The sequence below is a fragment of the Antedon mediterranea genome, chromosome 1 (genome assembly GCF_964355755.1).
Source record: "Antedon mediterranea chromosome 1, ecAntMedi1.1, whole genome shotgun sequence".
Lineage (NCBI taxonomy): Eukaryota > Metazoa > Echinodermata > Crinoidea > Comatulida > Antedonidae > Antedon > Antedon mediterranea.
Genome location: NC_092670.1, coordinates 41,104,903 through 41,121,023, shown reverse-complemented (window position 1 = coordinate 41,121,023; position 16,121 = coordinate 41,104,903). Strand labels below are relative to the sequence as shown.

The window sequence follows — 16,121 nt, the reverse complement described above, 5'->3', positions numbered from 1 at the left end:
TTGATAAGCCGGTCAAATTGTTAATGATTGTTAGAGCATCATGGACTTATAGGTCCATGGTTAGAGGTTTCCCCATTGGTCTAGGAGTTACTTAATTGATTATAATACTTAAATTCAATAAATAAGTAAATCAACTTACACAAATCAAATGGAGGTTTAAGTTTAAGTAAGATCTTAGAGCCATTTTGCTGTGCATGATACGTCAGCCAGGTACAGTTGGCTTATATGTAAACCACTGATTGTTTGTCGTCACTCCACTTCACTGAACAGAGAGTGGGTGACAATGGTATTACTTTGTAAAGTAATTCTCACTCTTGGCTATCTTACTTCTGGTGAATTTAAATTCAGGGATTAGCCGACACACATGATTGATTTCAAATTCATGTTTCAATGATCACATGTAGGGCTAAATTATTGCTTCTATAGCGTGTTTTAATAATTCGTTGATTCAATTTTAATATAAGTAGATTCTTTTTGTGTGGTTTGTTTCGCCGTCTAAATCGGTCACTCGTTTGTGATTTTTTAGTTTTATAATGATTATAAGATGAATGTGTAAAAAGAAAAAATAATGAAGAAAAGAAACAAAAATATATTTTTTTATTGATATGAATTTAACTACATGATTTATATGAAGAGCACGCAGAACAATTTTAAAGTTTTGGTTAAACTTTTTTGTATTCCCCCCCTCTATGTTCATTTAATTTCAATAATCTCACACACACACACACACACCACACGACCGTTTGTTTGTAAGTATTTTCCGATTTCTTATTTACAGTTTTACGGCTCATGACGACATACCTAATGTTAACGAAATTATAGTAGTATATAGTATTAAGTGAAAATATAAATGGATTTATAGAATAAATAAGAATAATTCTTAATTAACGAATTCTACGTGTATTATCAAGGCCTTGTCTTGTTGGTGTAGGCCTAGGCTTGTTTGTACCACTGCATGCCAAACATATAGGCCTAGCATAAACTCGTTCTGTAAAGATGGGTGACCTTTGTGAGTCGTTTCGACCCACTTTTGGAAAATTCTGTAATAATTTGTGTAAAAATAGTGTAAAAATGCACAATTCAATATACTTTTATTATTGCCTCTTTTTTTAAAACAAACATTACTGGTTTTTTTTAATATATTTATTTATTTTCCCATGCAAGCGGCAGCCTATCGTATTCCTTCACTTGTTGTAGTGTATGCAACTCTTTTTCATTTATTATCTAAGATTGTACTGGAATAATGGATGACAAAGAAGATGGTGTAAATCCTTTTTTAAGAAGGACCGTTGCTACAGATTTATCAGGCAGTAGTACGTCCAATCAACCATTTTCACAACTTTCAAGTACTGGTAAGTACCACACCTCTGTCTTTGATGTCACATAAATCACAAGTTGATTTATTTGATCCAGAAAGAAAAAAATATCAACATTAGAAGCAGACAATGTAAAACCAGAGAGACTTTCATTAAGGCCAAAGGCCGCATTCTTTAAAGCCACACACTCTGTAATTTTATTGACTGATAGAATGAAACCTCTCTGCTCAATATTTTGTATGAATTCTTTTATATGTCCACAGCAGCTCCAAATGTTAATCCATTTGCAGCTCAAGCCTCTGGTAGTGAGTTGCCAACCACAAACCTCTTTAAGTTTCAACAGACTGCAGACAAACCAACCAGGAACCCGTTTAGTAGTAAACCGCTATTTTCAGGGTTTTCAAAGCAACCAATCACAAGTTCTACCGGGTTCTTAACGAAACAAGAGACAAGTGAGGGTCCAGGAAGATCAAACTTTGGTGGAAACATAACTGAGAAACTGACTGGCCAGGAGAGACCATTATTTGGTGGAATTTCTTCCTCTAAAAGTATCTTTAAAAAAACAGTTGAAGAAAATTCTGTTGGTAGTACTAGTAGTACTATTGATCCAGAAACTGGAGGACCATTAGTTACAGCGAGTAGCAGTGGTAGTGACACTAAGGAACTATTTACAGGAAAAAAAATAGACTTTAAAAGAAAACCAGCTTATAGTAAATCTGGTAAAAATGAAGCAAGTGTTAGACCACGCACTCGACATGATATGCCGGCCTCTAAACGTGGCCGGAAAGGAGATTCGGACTTGTTTGGTCAAGGAAAAGAATCTCGAAAAATTGCAAAATCCACCGACAGCACCTTCGGAGATCCTGCTTCAGTTGATATTTCCGACTTGGAAAAGTTTGGAACTGGCAGTCCGCCAAAATCTAGCTCTTTTCCACAAAGGGAAACAAAATCAGCTGAAAATTCTCCACATAAGAGGTCCATATTTGGTGCAGCTTTAAAAGGAACTGGGATAAAAAAAGACAAAGCTAAAGAAGAAAGAACAGTTTTAAAAGCGCATCAAAAAGGTATTTTTCATAAAAATAATAATGACAAAATAAACTATGAACATCTTTACAACCTTATACTGTTAATCTCACAACCTTCTACTATGAACATCTTTACAACCTTATACTGTTAATCTCACAACCTTCTCCCCCTTCCATTACATTCAGTTTCAATGTACTGTACAGTTTGTACTATATATTATAAACATCAAACCCTTTTAAACTGTAAACACACCACATGAAAAACATAATGAAATCCATACAAAATATATAACAACAATCATAACTGAATAATATTATCAACAAATTTATAGATGCATTTTTTATCTTGATTAGACCATCCAAAATCTCAGATTGCTCGACAAGTTCCAAAATCTCAGATTTCCCGACAAGTTCCTAAATCTCCAGAAAAATGTAGAAAGATTTCAGTGCGAGGAATACCTGATGAGCTAAACAAAAAGGAGTTTCTAGATCGTCATTTTAGTAAATTTGGAAGAATACAAAGTATATATCGACAGCTTGACAAACATGGTGCTATTATTACCTTCAGGAATCATGTAAGTTAGTTAGTTATTTATACTGGGTGACCTCTTCAGTCAAAGACTGGTCTCACAGAGGGCCCACTTATGATTAGTGGCTATGTGTGTGTACTCGTACACCGGGGTAACCCCTACTTGTCTCGAAAGATGTACTAGGTTCTTGAAAGTGCACATAACCTAGATAGATATAGTCCTTATCCAAGGAGATTTGTTCTACCACCAGAACCATAGAGCGAGCGAGCTTCGAACCCTTGCCGATGTTATGGCTACGTAGTTACTTAAATAAAGCAAGAGTAAGCCAATGTAGACTTACTTTAGCTTTCATAATAATATAGCACTACATATGTGGTGCTGTACTTTGACAATCTATGTCAATGACATCAAATGATGCATTTTAGGAGGATGCAATGAAAGCCAAAAGTCATGGAGAGCAGCTACAAGAAGGAGTAAAACCTGTGTTAATATTCTTAAAGGAAACAAGACCTCGCAGACCTACTATAACAGGTAAATAATCTTTAAATTAGTTAAATAAAACTGAAGATTAAAATAATGTTTTTGGCACTGAAATCTACCCAGTGAACAAATAATTGATTGAAACATGTCATTGTCGCACTAAAAAACATTTTATTTGCTGACAAGGTTAACAAAATAAACAGCCTAAAAAAAGTGGTTTTCATCAAACCGAAATTTCTTTTAAATGTGTAATAATAAAACTAATATTTTCCTGTATTTATCACAAGATGTACATGGTAAAGAGGTTCCAAAGGCAAGGAAAACGGTTATAAAACGTGAAGTAAGCCCCCGACCACCAGCCAGTCAGGTGGCAGCAGACAAACCAGCAGCAATCGGTATGTTTCACATTTTTATCTTTATTTCTTGACAAAAGATAACTTTATTATGATGGTCATCTCACATACAAACTTAAAATAAAGATATAACAATAGACTATTAGATAACCTATTACACTAATATTTAATTGTTTGCATCTTTCAGTTTTATCAGGCGAATTGTCCAAGACACCAGCATACTCTGCAACTGATAGATACCAGATGTTAGTGGACAATGACAAGCTGCTAAGACAAGGTACAAGGCATTGATAAATACTCTTACGTAGAAATAACATCCAAATTACTTATTAACATCATATATTCTCTTCTTTTTCCATACAATTTTCTCTCAGGACTTTACTACTGTTGGTCTGTTTTTAAATCAAAGCCTCATCTGCCACTTTACTTCAGTATATACAGAATAAGCCAATACTTATTCTATGTCCAACTTTTCATCTTCTCATCAGTTCTCCCAGGCTACATACCTTTTTTCATCTTCTCATCAGTTCTCCCAGGCTACATACCTTTTTTCATCTTCTCATCAGTTCTCCCAGGCTACATACCTTTTTTCATCTTCTCATCAGTTCTCCCAGGCTACATACCTTTTTTCATCTTCTCATCAGTTCTCCCAGGCTACATACCTTTTTTCACCTTCTCATCAGTTCTCCCAGGCTACATACCCTTTTCATCTTCTCATCAGTTCTCCCAGGCTACATACCTTTTTTCACCTTCTCATCAGTTCTCCCAGGCTACATACCCTTTTCATCTTCTCATCAGTTCTTCCAGGCTACATACCCTTTTCACCTTCTCATCAGTTCTCCCAGGCTACATAGCTTTTTTCACCTTCTCATCAGTTCTCCCAGGCTACATACCCTTTTCACCTTCTCATCAGTTCTCCCAGGCTACATACCTTTTTTCATCTTCTCATCAGTTCTCCCAGGCTACATACCTTTTTTCATCTTCTCATCAGTTTTCCCATGCTACATACCTTTTTTCATCTTCTCATCAGTTCTCCCAGGCTACATACCTTTTTTCACCTTCTCATCAGTTCTCCCAGGCTACATACCCTTTTCATCTTCTCATCAGTTCTCCCAGGCTACATACCTTTTTTCACCTTCTCATCAGTTCTCCCAGGCTACATACCTTTTTCATCTTCTCATCAGTTCTCCCAGGCTACATACCTTTTTCATCTTCTCATCAGTTCTCCCAGGCTACATACCTTTCACCTTCAGCAACTTTCCTTCAGCTAAATTACAGTATGTTCCTTTTCCCTCTTCCATTGAATATTACAATTCAACAACTGCGCCTCATTTAAAGCTCTTCCAATGACTTGTTGTTCAATGTGTGCACCATGTCAAAAGTTTCATATAAATAGAGTGTTGTTCAATGTGTACACCATGTCAAAAGTTTCATATAAATAGAGTGTTGTTCAATGTGTGCACCATGTCAAAAGTTTCATATAAATAGAGTGTTGTTCAATGTGTGCACCATGTCAAAAGTTTCATATAAATAGAGTGTTGTTCAATGTGTGCACCATGTCAAAAGTTTCATATAAATAGAGTGTTGTTCAATGTGTGCACCATGTCAAAAGTTTCATATAAATAGAGTGTTGTTCAATGTGTGCACCATGTCAAAAGTTTCATATAAATAGAGTGTTGTTCAATGTGTGCACCATGCCAAAAGTTTCATATAAATAGAGTGTTGTTCAATGTGTGCACCATGTCAAAAGTTTCATATAAATAGAGTAGAAACATCCAAAGAAAAAAGCGACAAGAACAATAATGTTTAGAAAGGAAGGTTGTTCTTATTGATTTAAAATTTGTTTTGTTGAAGCTCAAGGTAGCAAGAAGCAAGAAGAGCTGTCCAGAGCTAGTGCTGTCAGAGGATCATGCCGTGACATGTGTCCAGAGAAAGAGCGTTATATGAGAGAGGTGCAAAGAAGAGTACATGTATTTGAAATGATCCCTGGTACTGATAAGGTACATATTCTGCTCTATTTTCTGTAATACAATCAATCTATACATTAAAGTGTAATTCATACTATACAGTAATTTAAGAAGAAAGTTTAATTGATAGTGGGGTAGTAATAATTTTGCCTTAAATATTTATTGATTGATTTTTGAATTATCACTTAAGTGATCAGTGAATATGACCACTACGGTGTTTTGGTTTCCATGAATTTTGATTGAGCTTTCTCTTGTTGATTTTCAACAAGGCTATATTGCTTGTCCTGATGATGACACTGTATAATAGGCTATATTGCTTATCCTGATGATGACACTGTATAATAGGCTATATTGCTTATCCTGATGATGACACTGTATAATAGGCTATATTGCTTATCCTGATGATGACACTGTATAATAGGCTAAATTGCTTATCCTGATGATGACACTGTATAATAGGCTATATTGCTTATCCTGATGATGACACTGTATAATAGGCTATATTGCTTATCCTGATGATGACACTGTATAATAGGCTAAATTGCTTATCCTGATGATGACACTGTATAATAGGCTATATTGCTTATCCTGATGATGACACTGTATAATAGGCTATATTGCTTATCCTGATGATGACACTGTATAATAGGCTATATTGCTTATCCTGATGATGACACTGTATAATAGGCTATATTGCTTATCCTGATGATGACACTGTATAATAGGCTATATTGCTTATCCTGATGATGACACTGTATAATAGGCTAAATTGCTTATCCTGATGATGACACTGTATAATAGGCTATATTGCTTATCCTGATGATGACACTGTATAATAGGCTATATTGCTTATCCTGATGATGACACTGTATAATAGGCTAAATTGCTTATCCTGATGATGACACTGTATAATAGGCTATATTGCTTATCCTGATGATGACACTGTATAATAGGCTATATTGCTTATCCTGATGATGACACTGTATAATAGGCTATATTGCTTATCCTGATGATGACACTGTATAATAGGCTAAATTGCTTATCCTGATGATGACACTGTATAATAGGCTATATTGCTTATCCTGATGATGACACTGTATAATAGGCTATATTGCTTATCCTGATGATGACACTGTATAATAGGCTAAATTGCTTATCCTGATGATGACACTGTATAATAGGCTATATTGCTTATCCTGATGATGACACTGTATAATAGGCTATATTGCTTATCCTGATGATGACACTGTATAATATTGGAATATTGAGTCCTGAAAATTATGATTTGTATTTTATTGCTTTGAGTAAAAGTCAAAGTAAAACTGCTTAAATATGTGATCATCAATTATTTTCAGAACCCACAAATAAACCATGCTATAGCTGTTAAAGAGTATAGTAGATCATCTGCAGACCAAGTAAGTTATTGTTATCAGCCTCATTCTTAAACAACAAGTATATAAATCATCTAAATTATTAAATCTTAGGCTAAGCATATTTAAATCAGCTGAGAGTGGTTGGTTTGAGATGAATTTCTACCAAATTTTAACATTCCTCAATAAGATATTTTTTATTCATATAGGAAGCCCCATTGCCTCATGAACTTCGACCTTCGGCAGTTCTTAATATGACAATGGATTACTTGTTAACATCTATCATGGACAAGGGTGAGGGTAGATGGGCAGATTGGTTTGATTTTGTTTGGAATAGAACTCGTGGTATCAGAAAGGATATAACACAGCAACATTTATGTAACTTGACAGCTGTAGATCTCGTTGAAAAGTGTGCAAGGTTTGTAAAACATTTTTAAAAGATATTAGAAAAAAGGATTAAAAGTTACAGGAATATAGTGAAGAAAAAGGACAGAAAAACTTTCCAACGTTTACATCCAACTCATCAGCTGAAAAAAGGCCCCATAGAGGGTGCTGTCTACAATAACATATAGAATCATTGTCTGATGAAAATTACATTGTATAAGATAATAAATTCTGCTTAGCGATTGTGATCCTTGAGAAATCTTGCATCAGTAGATTTTATAGCAAATAAAGATTTTGTAACAGGTTTGAAGGCTTATAAAGAATGAATAATGCAGAGGTCGAGTTGAGTGAACTGACAAACCATGTCAGGACAGGTTCAAGGCACTCCTCGACCATTGTTATGGTGGTAGATTTAAAACTGGAGGTCCCCTGTACATATCGGACTATGCATTTAAAATAACCCAGTGTTTTGTTTTCTTTCGAAAATAGTAGGGAGTTAGCATATAATATGGCTGTATGTAAATTTTGTAAAATAGATATTTTTATGTTGCTACTAATTTATTTTATAGAATAAGTTTAAAGTTCAAATATTCAAAAAGTTTCTTCCAGGGGAATTTTATATTGTGTATTCTATTCAAATCTCATCTACATGTTTACTTTGTGTTTACACTCCACTGCTCCTTTTATATTCACAACAAATATAAATGAAATGGAATTCAGAGGGATTTTTTTTAATGTTTCAGAACCTTATAGTGTACTGTATAATAGTTGGGTTATTAATAATTATTAGCAAAATCTTTTTAAATAGTGACAGGCCATGTATTATACATATACATATTTAAAAATAATTATATCAAAAACCATTCTCAAAATAGAATGAGAAATAATGTTTCTGAATATGATTGTTATATAACTGTGTTATGTTATGTTATAAATGGTTTTTTTTATTATCAAAAATTGTGTGAACATTTATTTACCAGAACTAGGCTTGCTGAAGTCTGTATTTAATTTGCATTTTGTATATTAGTCCACCAGTCATTAAATGTGCCAAAGTCAAAACGCAGTCTTGAACCTAGACTAGATCAATACCAATTTAATAAATCTGTCATTTGTAACTCTTGAAATGTTATATCCACCCTCAAGATCTATGAACTTAACACATGTGAAATTCTGAATACAAAACTTAATGTAGTAATTTCTATTCTATTTATAGGTTTCATATTTACTGCGCACATCGTCTATGTGAAGCAGGTACTCGAGCATTTGACCCAAAGATAAATAACGAGAATTTGACAAAATGTCTTCAGAGTTTAAAGCAGTTTTACTCCGATTTAGATGAAGAAGGAACGGTTTGCCCAAATGAAGCAGAGTTCAGAGGTTATAATGTTTTACTCAATCTTAATCAAGGAGACATACTCAGGTTAGTGTCTTATTAAGCTCTGTCTCCACTATCAAACAAGTTTGACAAAAAAAAGTGTGATAAATATAAATAAAGTAGTGATATTCCCAAATATGGTAATGATATGACATCATCATGTCCATATATGGGCACATCACATTTTTTTTTGATAGTTTGATAGTGTAGACAAGGCTTTATACCATGAAACCTCTTAGTTTATCATTAACTATATTCACTGCTAAAAAAATATATAACGATTTAAAGATTCTCAGTTTAATTGCTAATTTTAAGGTAACTTTAAAAACTCACCTTTTTAAATTTTTCTTAATTTTCTTGCATTTTGTATGTTTAGCAAAAGACACTTTATGGTCCTTGTTTCATTGAAATGTGTTTTTCACTTTAGTTTACATTTTTAATGTTTATTTATTTATTTCAACAATATTTTATGAGGGTGGTCCATCTAGCCGAAGCTGATCATTAGGAACCCTCACAAGAATACATCATGACGAGACATAAACATGTAACAATAACAATTAAAGTAAAATAAATATAATTTATATAGATAAAATAAAGCACAAAACAATTTAGAATAAAAAATTTAATGAAATTAAATTGGTCATCTCAGAAGAAAAAATAGGAAAAAGGAAGCAACTAAACAAGAAGATGGTTCTTGAGCAGAATATATAGTATGTTTCTCCCTGGTTTAACCTTTACCTATTGCCTTGTTTTTTTCTACTACAATAAAGTCTGAATTCTTATTATTAAGATCCCAATTGTTTCTTTTTATACAAACATTCACGTTACTTGTTAGCCATTGAAGGTTTTTTAAAACTTTTAAACAAATTTGTTTCCACTTTTTTTTGTGTTAGATAAGCAAACACTGATTACAATGCTGATCAATAAAATATCTAATCATAGATTACAGACAATGATGTTGAAATGTCTTTCCATTGAAACTTTGATAAAAAATATTAATAATACAAAGTTTGTATAATTGCAGTGTAAGTAACTACTCAAAATAAACAGACCACACATTTTGAGAATTTTATGCTTTGATTTTCAAGAATCTTATTCTCCTTTATTGTCATCATTTAAATCATTTAATTTGGTAGATTACTTAGAAAGGCAAATAATAATTGTTTACTTTTATTTTGTTGATAAACAATGGTATTTTCTTTGTTGACAAAATACATACTTTGAACTTTCCTATAGTAGGTATTGTCATAACAACTTATTTGTATACTGTACAGTTAAATTATTCTGAAAATTCCTGTACTCTATCAGTATTGTTTGGGTAGATACTTGTCTTTAATCTATTTTTTAATGTTCATTGAAACTTCACTTAGTATTACAATGGTTCGTCTACCTTGGTAATTTCCTATAATAATATAAAAATAACTTTCATGAGAAATAACCTAAAATTAAACTCTTACACGACAGTTAAGGCGGCCCTAGAAATAAAAAGATATATATATATATATATATATATATATATATATATAAATCCAAAGGCAAATTACTGAAAAAAATGACAATGCTGTGGGTATCAGTGGCTGGATCTTAATGGAGATACAAAAATAAAAAGCGAAAAGCTAAATCAAAACGATAAAGTAAACAGCCAGAAAAGTTAGCAGAGCTTTCGGGCAACACTAGCCCTTCATCAGTGCAAGTGAAGGAATTTGGATAACGTCATTATTATTTAGTACAGTTTATATATTATATAAACACATTAGGCATAGAAAGTTAATTCTAAACCGCCTGGTGTGATATATATATATATATACTGATACCACAATACCAGGACGAGACAGCATAATCAAGAATACTTTGAATTAACGCCGTGCATAACAGCTTACGACTTTGCATGTCCAAACAGCTAGCTTGTCTGTACATGAACTTTAATCTGGAATTTGCTTTTTTAATTATATTGTTAACATATTCTTCATTAGACACACAATTATCTATTTGTAAACCAAGGTATTTAATGGAATTGCAACTATGGATGGTATGTTCATTATAGAGGACTTCGAATTGTTCGATATTCTTTAATTTCTTTTTGGATCCAAAAATGATGCACTCCGTTTTTTGTGGGTGCATGGATAATTTATTTTCAACCAACCAGTTATTGTATACTTCCATATTATGCCCTAGTTTATTAGAAATATATACTGGGTCACGATGGGCCACCAACATTGCGCTATCATCAGCGTATAATAACAATTTACAGTCATTCTCAATGCATATTGACATATCATTAATGTAACATATAAACAGAAGCGGACCTAATATGCTACCTTGTGGAACTCCATGTGTACAAAGTTTGGGTTCTGAAAAAGTTCCATCGATACAAACAATCTGTCTTCTAATAGATAAATAAGACCGGAACCATTCTACCGACCCAACCCCCATAGCTTCTAATTTTTTACACAGAATAGAATGGTCGACTGTGTCGAAGGCTTTTTGCAGGTCAAGCATGACCATGCCAGCATAATTGCCTTTTGAAATCTGTGTTCTAATAAAATCGTTTAAGTGAATGAGGATTGAGTCGGTAGAGAAGGTTCTTCTGAAACCACTTTGAAATTCATAAAGTAACTTATTTTCAAACAAGTACTTTTCGAGTTTATCATAAACCACTCTTTCTAAGAGTTTAGACATGCTACTTAAAATACTAATGGGTCTGTAGTTTCTCACATCTTTCGAACCTTTCTTGTGAAGAGGCAAAACCTTCGCCGTTTTCATATCATTTGGAACTACTTTTTTACTTATAGATTGTTTTACAATATAGGTTACAGGCTTCTTAAGGATAATTGCGCCATCTTTTAAGAATCTGGCTGGAAGATTATCGAGTCCTGGTCCTTTATTAGCGTTTAGTTTGTTTAGTTCATGAAATATGGTCTCTTCATTAACTTCGGACAGTATAAACTTATTCGGCAGTACATTTCTAGAATTATAAAAAGATTTAAAATGCTCAGAATTAGTATCAAAAATATAATTATTGCACATAGGCAGTTCGGATACAAGGTCAGATGCAATATTTGTAAAATAGTCATTAAAGTAATTAGATATAGAACAATTATTAAAACATGCGTTACCATCAATATCTAAAAAAAAAATTTTTTACATTCTTTCCTCTTAGTACTATAGCCAATGTCCTTAAGGTATTTCCATAGCTTTTTAGGATTATTTCTGTTTTCTTTAATTTTTTTAAGATAGAAGTTAATAATAATCAATAATATTAGTCAATGTTTCTTTGAAATAATTCCAGGCAAAATTAACATCAGGAATACTTTCAATTTCATTCCAAGTTACATCGTTTAATTTCGACTTGTAATCGTTTACATTATATTTTTTAAGGGATGATCTGATCTTCACAGTATTATGATTGTTATTTTTAAGTTTCATTTTTTTCCTAGTACAGTAAATAAGGCAGTGGTCACTCAGACCAACCGATACGACACCGCTCTGAGTAATCATTTCTTTTGAATTACACAAAATATGATCAAGTGCATTTGATAACAAGTATAAGGATATAGTAGAGTAGAGAATAGGTTTAAACAAACATGCTAAACATACATCTAACTAATTTTCTGATAAAGGTAATAATAATTTATTATTTCACTATTTTATTACTTTATTTGTTTGCATTTCTGTGCAGAAACCATAATAATGGAGACAACCTAACTTATACTTTACAATTAATAAAAGATTGAAACATTTGTTTTAAGTCATATAGTGTAAATAATATTAATAATTATAATAGTATTATTATTCTATTTATTTGATAAATGCTTGAATAATAAAAGTTAGTAATATGGCAGGTAAAACACTTCCAAGTATTGATTAAACTGAATTTTGATATTTAATATGTAATTGTAATACTCTAAAAGTAGATGCTGCAATGTGTTAAAATGCAGTATTGTTTGGAACACTTTTTGAAGTATGAATTTAGATTAATCTAATCTTATCTTTAAATATAATTTCTCTGATGAACCTTTTTACTTCCTTGTACTTTGTTAAAATTTACAGTTATTTGAGGGGGAGTCCCAAAAATGTCAATTTGATAATGCTTGACAATTGATTATATTAAATTGTATAAACAACTTTTAAAAAACCATTCTTGTGTGCCTGGACTCCCCTATTGCAAAACGAATGTTTAAACTTAGAATCGGTAAAAAGTACTCACTTTATTAATATATCAGTCTCTCTTCTGTTGATTAAAATGTTATATTTCGCACAATAGATAATATGAATAATATTAAAGAACACATTTTGTTTTACTATTATTATTTTTATTCAAATTTTGTATAAAATGTTATATACATTTAAAAAAAGTCCAGAATTTACATAAATAAATCTTAAATACTGTAAAATGAATACCTTCATGAAACAAGTATTCTGAGGTTTTCTGATCTAAATTATTTAAGTAAATTATAGTACAGACTAACAGTAATTTCTTAGTTAGAAAATATTGCAGTGGTATTTATTATTTTATAAAATCAAACAATCCAATATTTACAATACAAGCCAGTGTTTAGCTTTAAAAAAACATTTTAAAATTGTGATCTTTAATAAAAAAAAATTTTAAAAAGCATCGATACAGTAACATATCATTCAAGGTGATAGTTTACATTGCTGAATTTTTTAGTTAAATATCAGATATTGAAACTTATTGATAAAATCATCATGGCAGTAAAAACTATAACTGATAAATTGTTTCTTATCCCAATGTTCAAATCACTCTGACTCAACAAAAGTTTGTTGATCGATGGTGGTGTTAAAGAAGATGAATTGTGCGACCACCATTCCATGGTTACTGGTGGATCATCATAAGAAACACACGTTGTTGTCCTCAAATTATGGACAGCTGACCCTTTATACCATTTTCTCCACGACTCAAAACTTGCATCACAAACCAGGGTTGTCCCAGAGATATAGAAAGTTTCCAGCTGAGACGATTTTGAAAACAAGCAAGAGATGTTCTGCAGAGTTGTGATTTGTGTACTCATGAGATCCAGGAATGAGAGTTTTGCCAGATGACCTAACGCTCCGTTGTGGATAGAAACCATTGGGTTATGACCAAGCTTCAAGTCGGTAAGATTTGGAAGATTCTTGAAAGTGTTATGTGGAATGTACTTGATTTGGTTGTTAGACAGATAAAGATGGGTTAGGGATTGTAACCCTCTCAGCATTCCAGAGTTGATGTGAGTCAGCTGGTTTTTCTGAAGAAAAAGTCGTTTCAGATTGGTCAACGGTTGGAAACTTCCAACTTCGATCTTCATTATTGCATTATGGGAAAGATCAAGGTACAGCAGAGTTTTATTCAGTGGGTCAAAGATCATTGCTTTGATGTGAGAAAGTTTATTTGCGGAGAGGTACAAATATTGAAGAGACGTCAGACCGTCAAATGATCTCCTTTTCAGTGTTGTAATTTCATTGGTATCCAGATAAACAAAATTGATACTGTCACATTTCTTGAAGACATCTGGCGTGATTGTGGTAATGCCAGTCGCTCCTAGATTCAAGATTTCCAAGTTTGGGTGGTAGTTGTAGATCTGAGTTGATAACCGTACAAGATAGTTGTACCGCATGTCCAGGTATTTTACCTCAGGACACAATTCTAATGGAATAGTCTGCATTTTAAGACTTTTACAATTTAAGATCCCAATCTCCGCATCAAACGTACATCCATCTTGTGTGCCACATGCTGGTGTACCTCGATAGCAGAACACTTCACTACTACCAATAATAAATGCCAAGTAGCTCACTGTCATTAACAGTGGGCTTCGCTTTCCACCACGCATCTCAATTGATGTTGTCATGAAAGGGTATTTCATTGTAAAGATCTGTATAAAAAATAAAGATAAATTTGTTATTTGTTTGTTATTACAGTAATTAATAATTTCAATAAAATTCGCTTTAATTAATGCATTTTCAGTTAAAGTTATTTGAAAAAGGTTAAACGAATCAGTAAGTATTAAATTAGTATCATTACATACACTGGTGGTGTAATTGAATAATGTTAGTTAAATTTAATTCTTGAACAAATTAATTGTTTGGATTTATATATATACATAAAAATAATTAAAAACTGTTTAAAAAAGCAAATAAAAAGCAATGTCAATTGTAATCTATATAAATTAGAGTATCTAAAGTTCAACATTAACAGTGTTAAAAATATCAAAATTGTTGATGTCTTATAATAGTTTTTTACCTATTTGCCACGCTCTCTTCTGTCATCTGCCAAATAATATTAACATGCTTAACTGCTTTAACTTATTTTTGCTTTATATGAATACAATACAAACTAACAGCCAATCACTGACTAGATAGTCACTGTGTAATTTACAATGTAAATACATGTTATTATGGTTACCATTATAATACCAACAAAAATGCACGATTGATTGTATAAAGTACACATATATATCACTAACAGGGTATTTCCCTATTCAACCCCTGCTTTACTATATTCATTCAAATTCAAATGCAGCGGTACAACGACAGTTATTTATATTTGTGTTTCATTTTAAACTGGTTGAATACAATACAAAAAGTTTATTAATTCTTTGAAAATAAAACTATTGTTTAGCATTCTAATTGTTCATTGATTATTTTGAAATAACTTTTGTTTGCCTATTTCTTAAGTTTTTAATGTCACCTTTTATGAATGCGGTTAAATAAAAATGATACTTAATATTAGTTTTTTTTTTTAAACATTTCAAATAGGGGAAAGTTCTGATTTTTTGGTTGTTTTTTTTTTAGAGAAGTGCAAAAATACCGTTTTGAAGTAAGAGAATCAAGCCAAGTAAAGTTTGCTGTACAGGTGTTTACAGCATTGAATAGCAACAACTATGTACGCTTCTTTAAACTTGTCAAGTAAGTATGTATTATGAAAAGCAGTAAACAGAAATCAACAGAAAGCAACATTTCTTAATTTACCTTGTCTCTCTAAAGCATGTATACTTAAACTACAAAACTTTATAGATAGACCGATAGTAGTATTGGTCCAATATCAGAATTGAACCAATGCCTTTCCTCAAATCATATTGCAAGAGCATAAAACGCCAACCTATACAACCACTACAAATGAGAAAAAATATATTAAACACATAAATTGTTGGTCTAACTCAAAGGCAACTGAACCGTCAATGATGGTCTGATGCTCTCAATAATCTATATATAAATTTACTTAAGGGCAAAAGTTGGTTCGTATTTTCGGTACTGATTTTAACCACCTGATGTAACCCTGTTTACTAATTAAATTGAGTTCGATAATTATTTATTGACGCTTCGCATT

The 16,121-nt window shown here is 32.1% G+C and overlaps 2 protein-coding genes across 2 annotated transcripts in view; one reads left to right on the top strand and one right to left on the bottom strand.

Annotated features, from left to right (window-relative positions):
- The first annotated feature begins 741 nt into the window (after positions 1–741).
- LOC140045230 (germinal-center associated nuclear protein-like) overlaps positions 742–16,121 on the top strand; it is a 29,612-nt gene continuing 14,232 nt past the window's right edge. Inside the window, exons 1-12 of the mRNA XM_072090057.1 lie at positions 742–749; positions 1,230–1,352; positions 1,580–2,380; positions 2,696–2,916; positions 3,297–3,402; positions 3,639–3,746; positions 3,892–3,981; positions 5,559–5,704; positions 7,027–7,086; positions 7,251–7,459; positions 8,639–8,845; positions 15,587–15,700. Coding sequence (XP_071946158.1) covers positions 1,244–1,352; positions 1,580–2,380; positions 2,696–2,916; positions 3,297–3,402; positions 3,639–3,746; positions 3,892–3,981; positions 5,559–5,704; positions 7,027–7,086; positions 7,251–7,459; positions 8,639–8,845; positions 15,587–15,700 — 2,171 coding nt within the window. The 5' untranslated portion in view covers positions 742–749; positions 1,230–1,243. The remainder of the gene's footprint in view (positions 750–1,229; positions 1,353–1,579; positions 2,381–2,695; positions 2,917–3,296; positions 3,403–3,638; positions 3,747–3,891; positions 3,982–5,558; positions 5,705–7,026; positions 7,087–7,250; positions 7,460–8,638; positions 8,846–15,586; positions 15,701–16,121) is intronic.
- Positions 13,303–15,052, bottom strand: LOC140050196 (uncharacterized). The gene is made up of 2 exons (XM_072095284.1): positions 15,036–15,052; positions 13,303–14,667 (listed from the first exon to the last, which is right to left on the bottom strand). Exon 2 carries the CDS (start codon positions 14,656–14,658, stop codon positions 13,477–13,479), a length of 1,182 nt encoding a protein of 393 aa, XP_071951385.1. The 5' UTR covers positions 14,659–14,667; positions 15,036–15,052; the 3' UTR covers positions 13,303–13,476.

Excerpts from the sequence above, each read along its gene's own strand:
- LOC140050196 (XM_072095284.1), bottom strand. The coding sequence starts at position 14,658 with ATGAAATACCCTTTCATGACAACATCAATTGAGATGCGTGGTGGAAAG.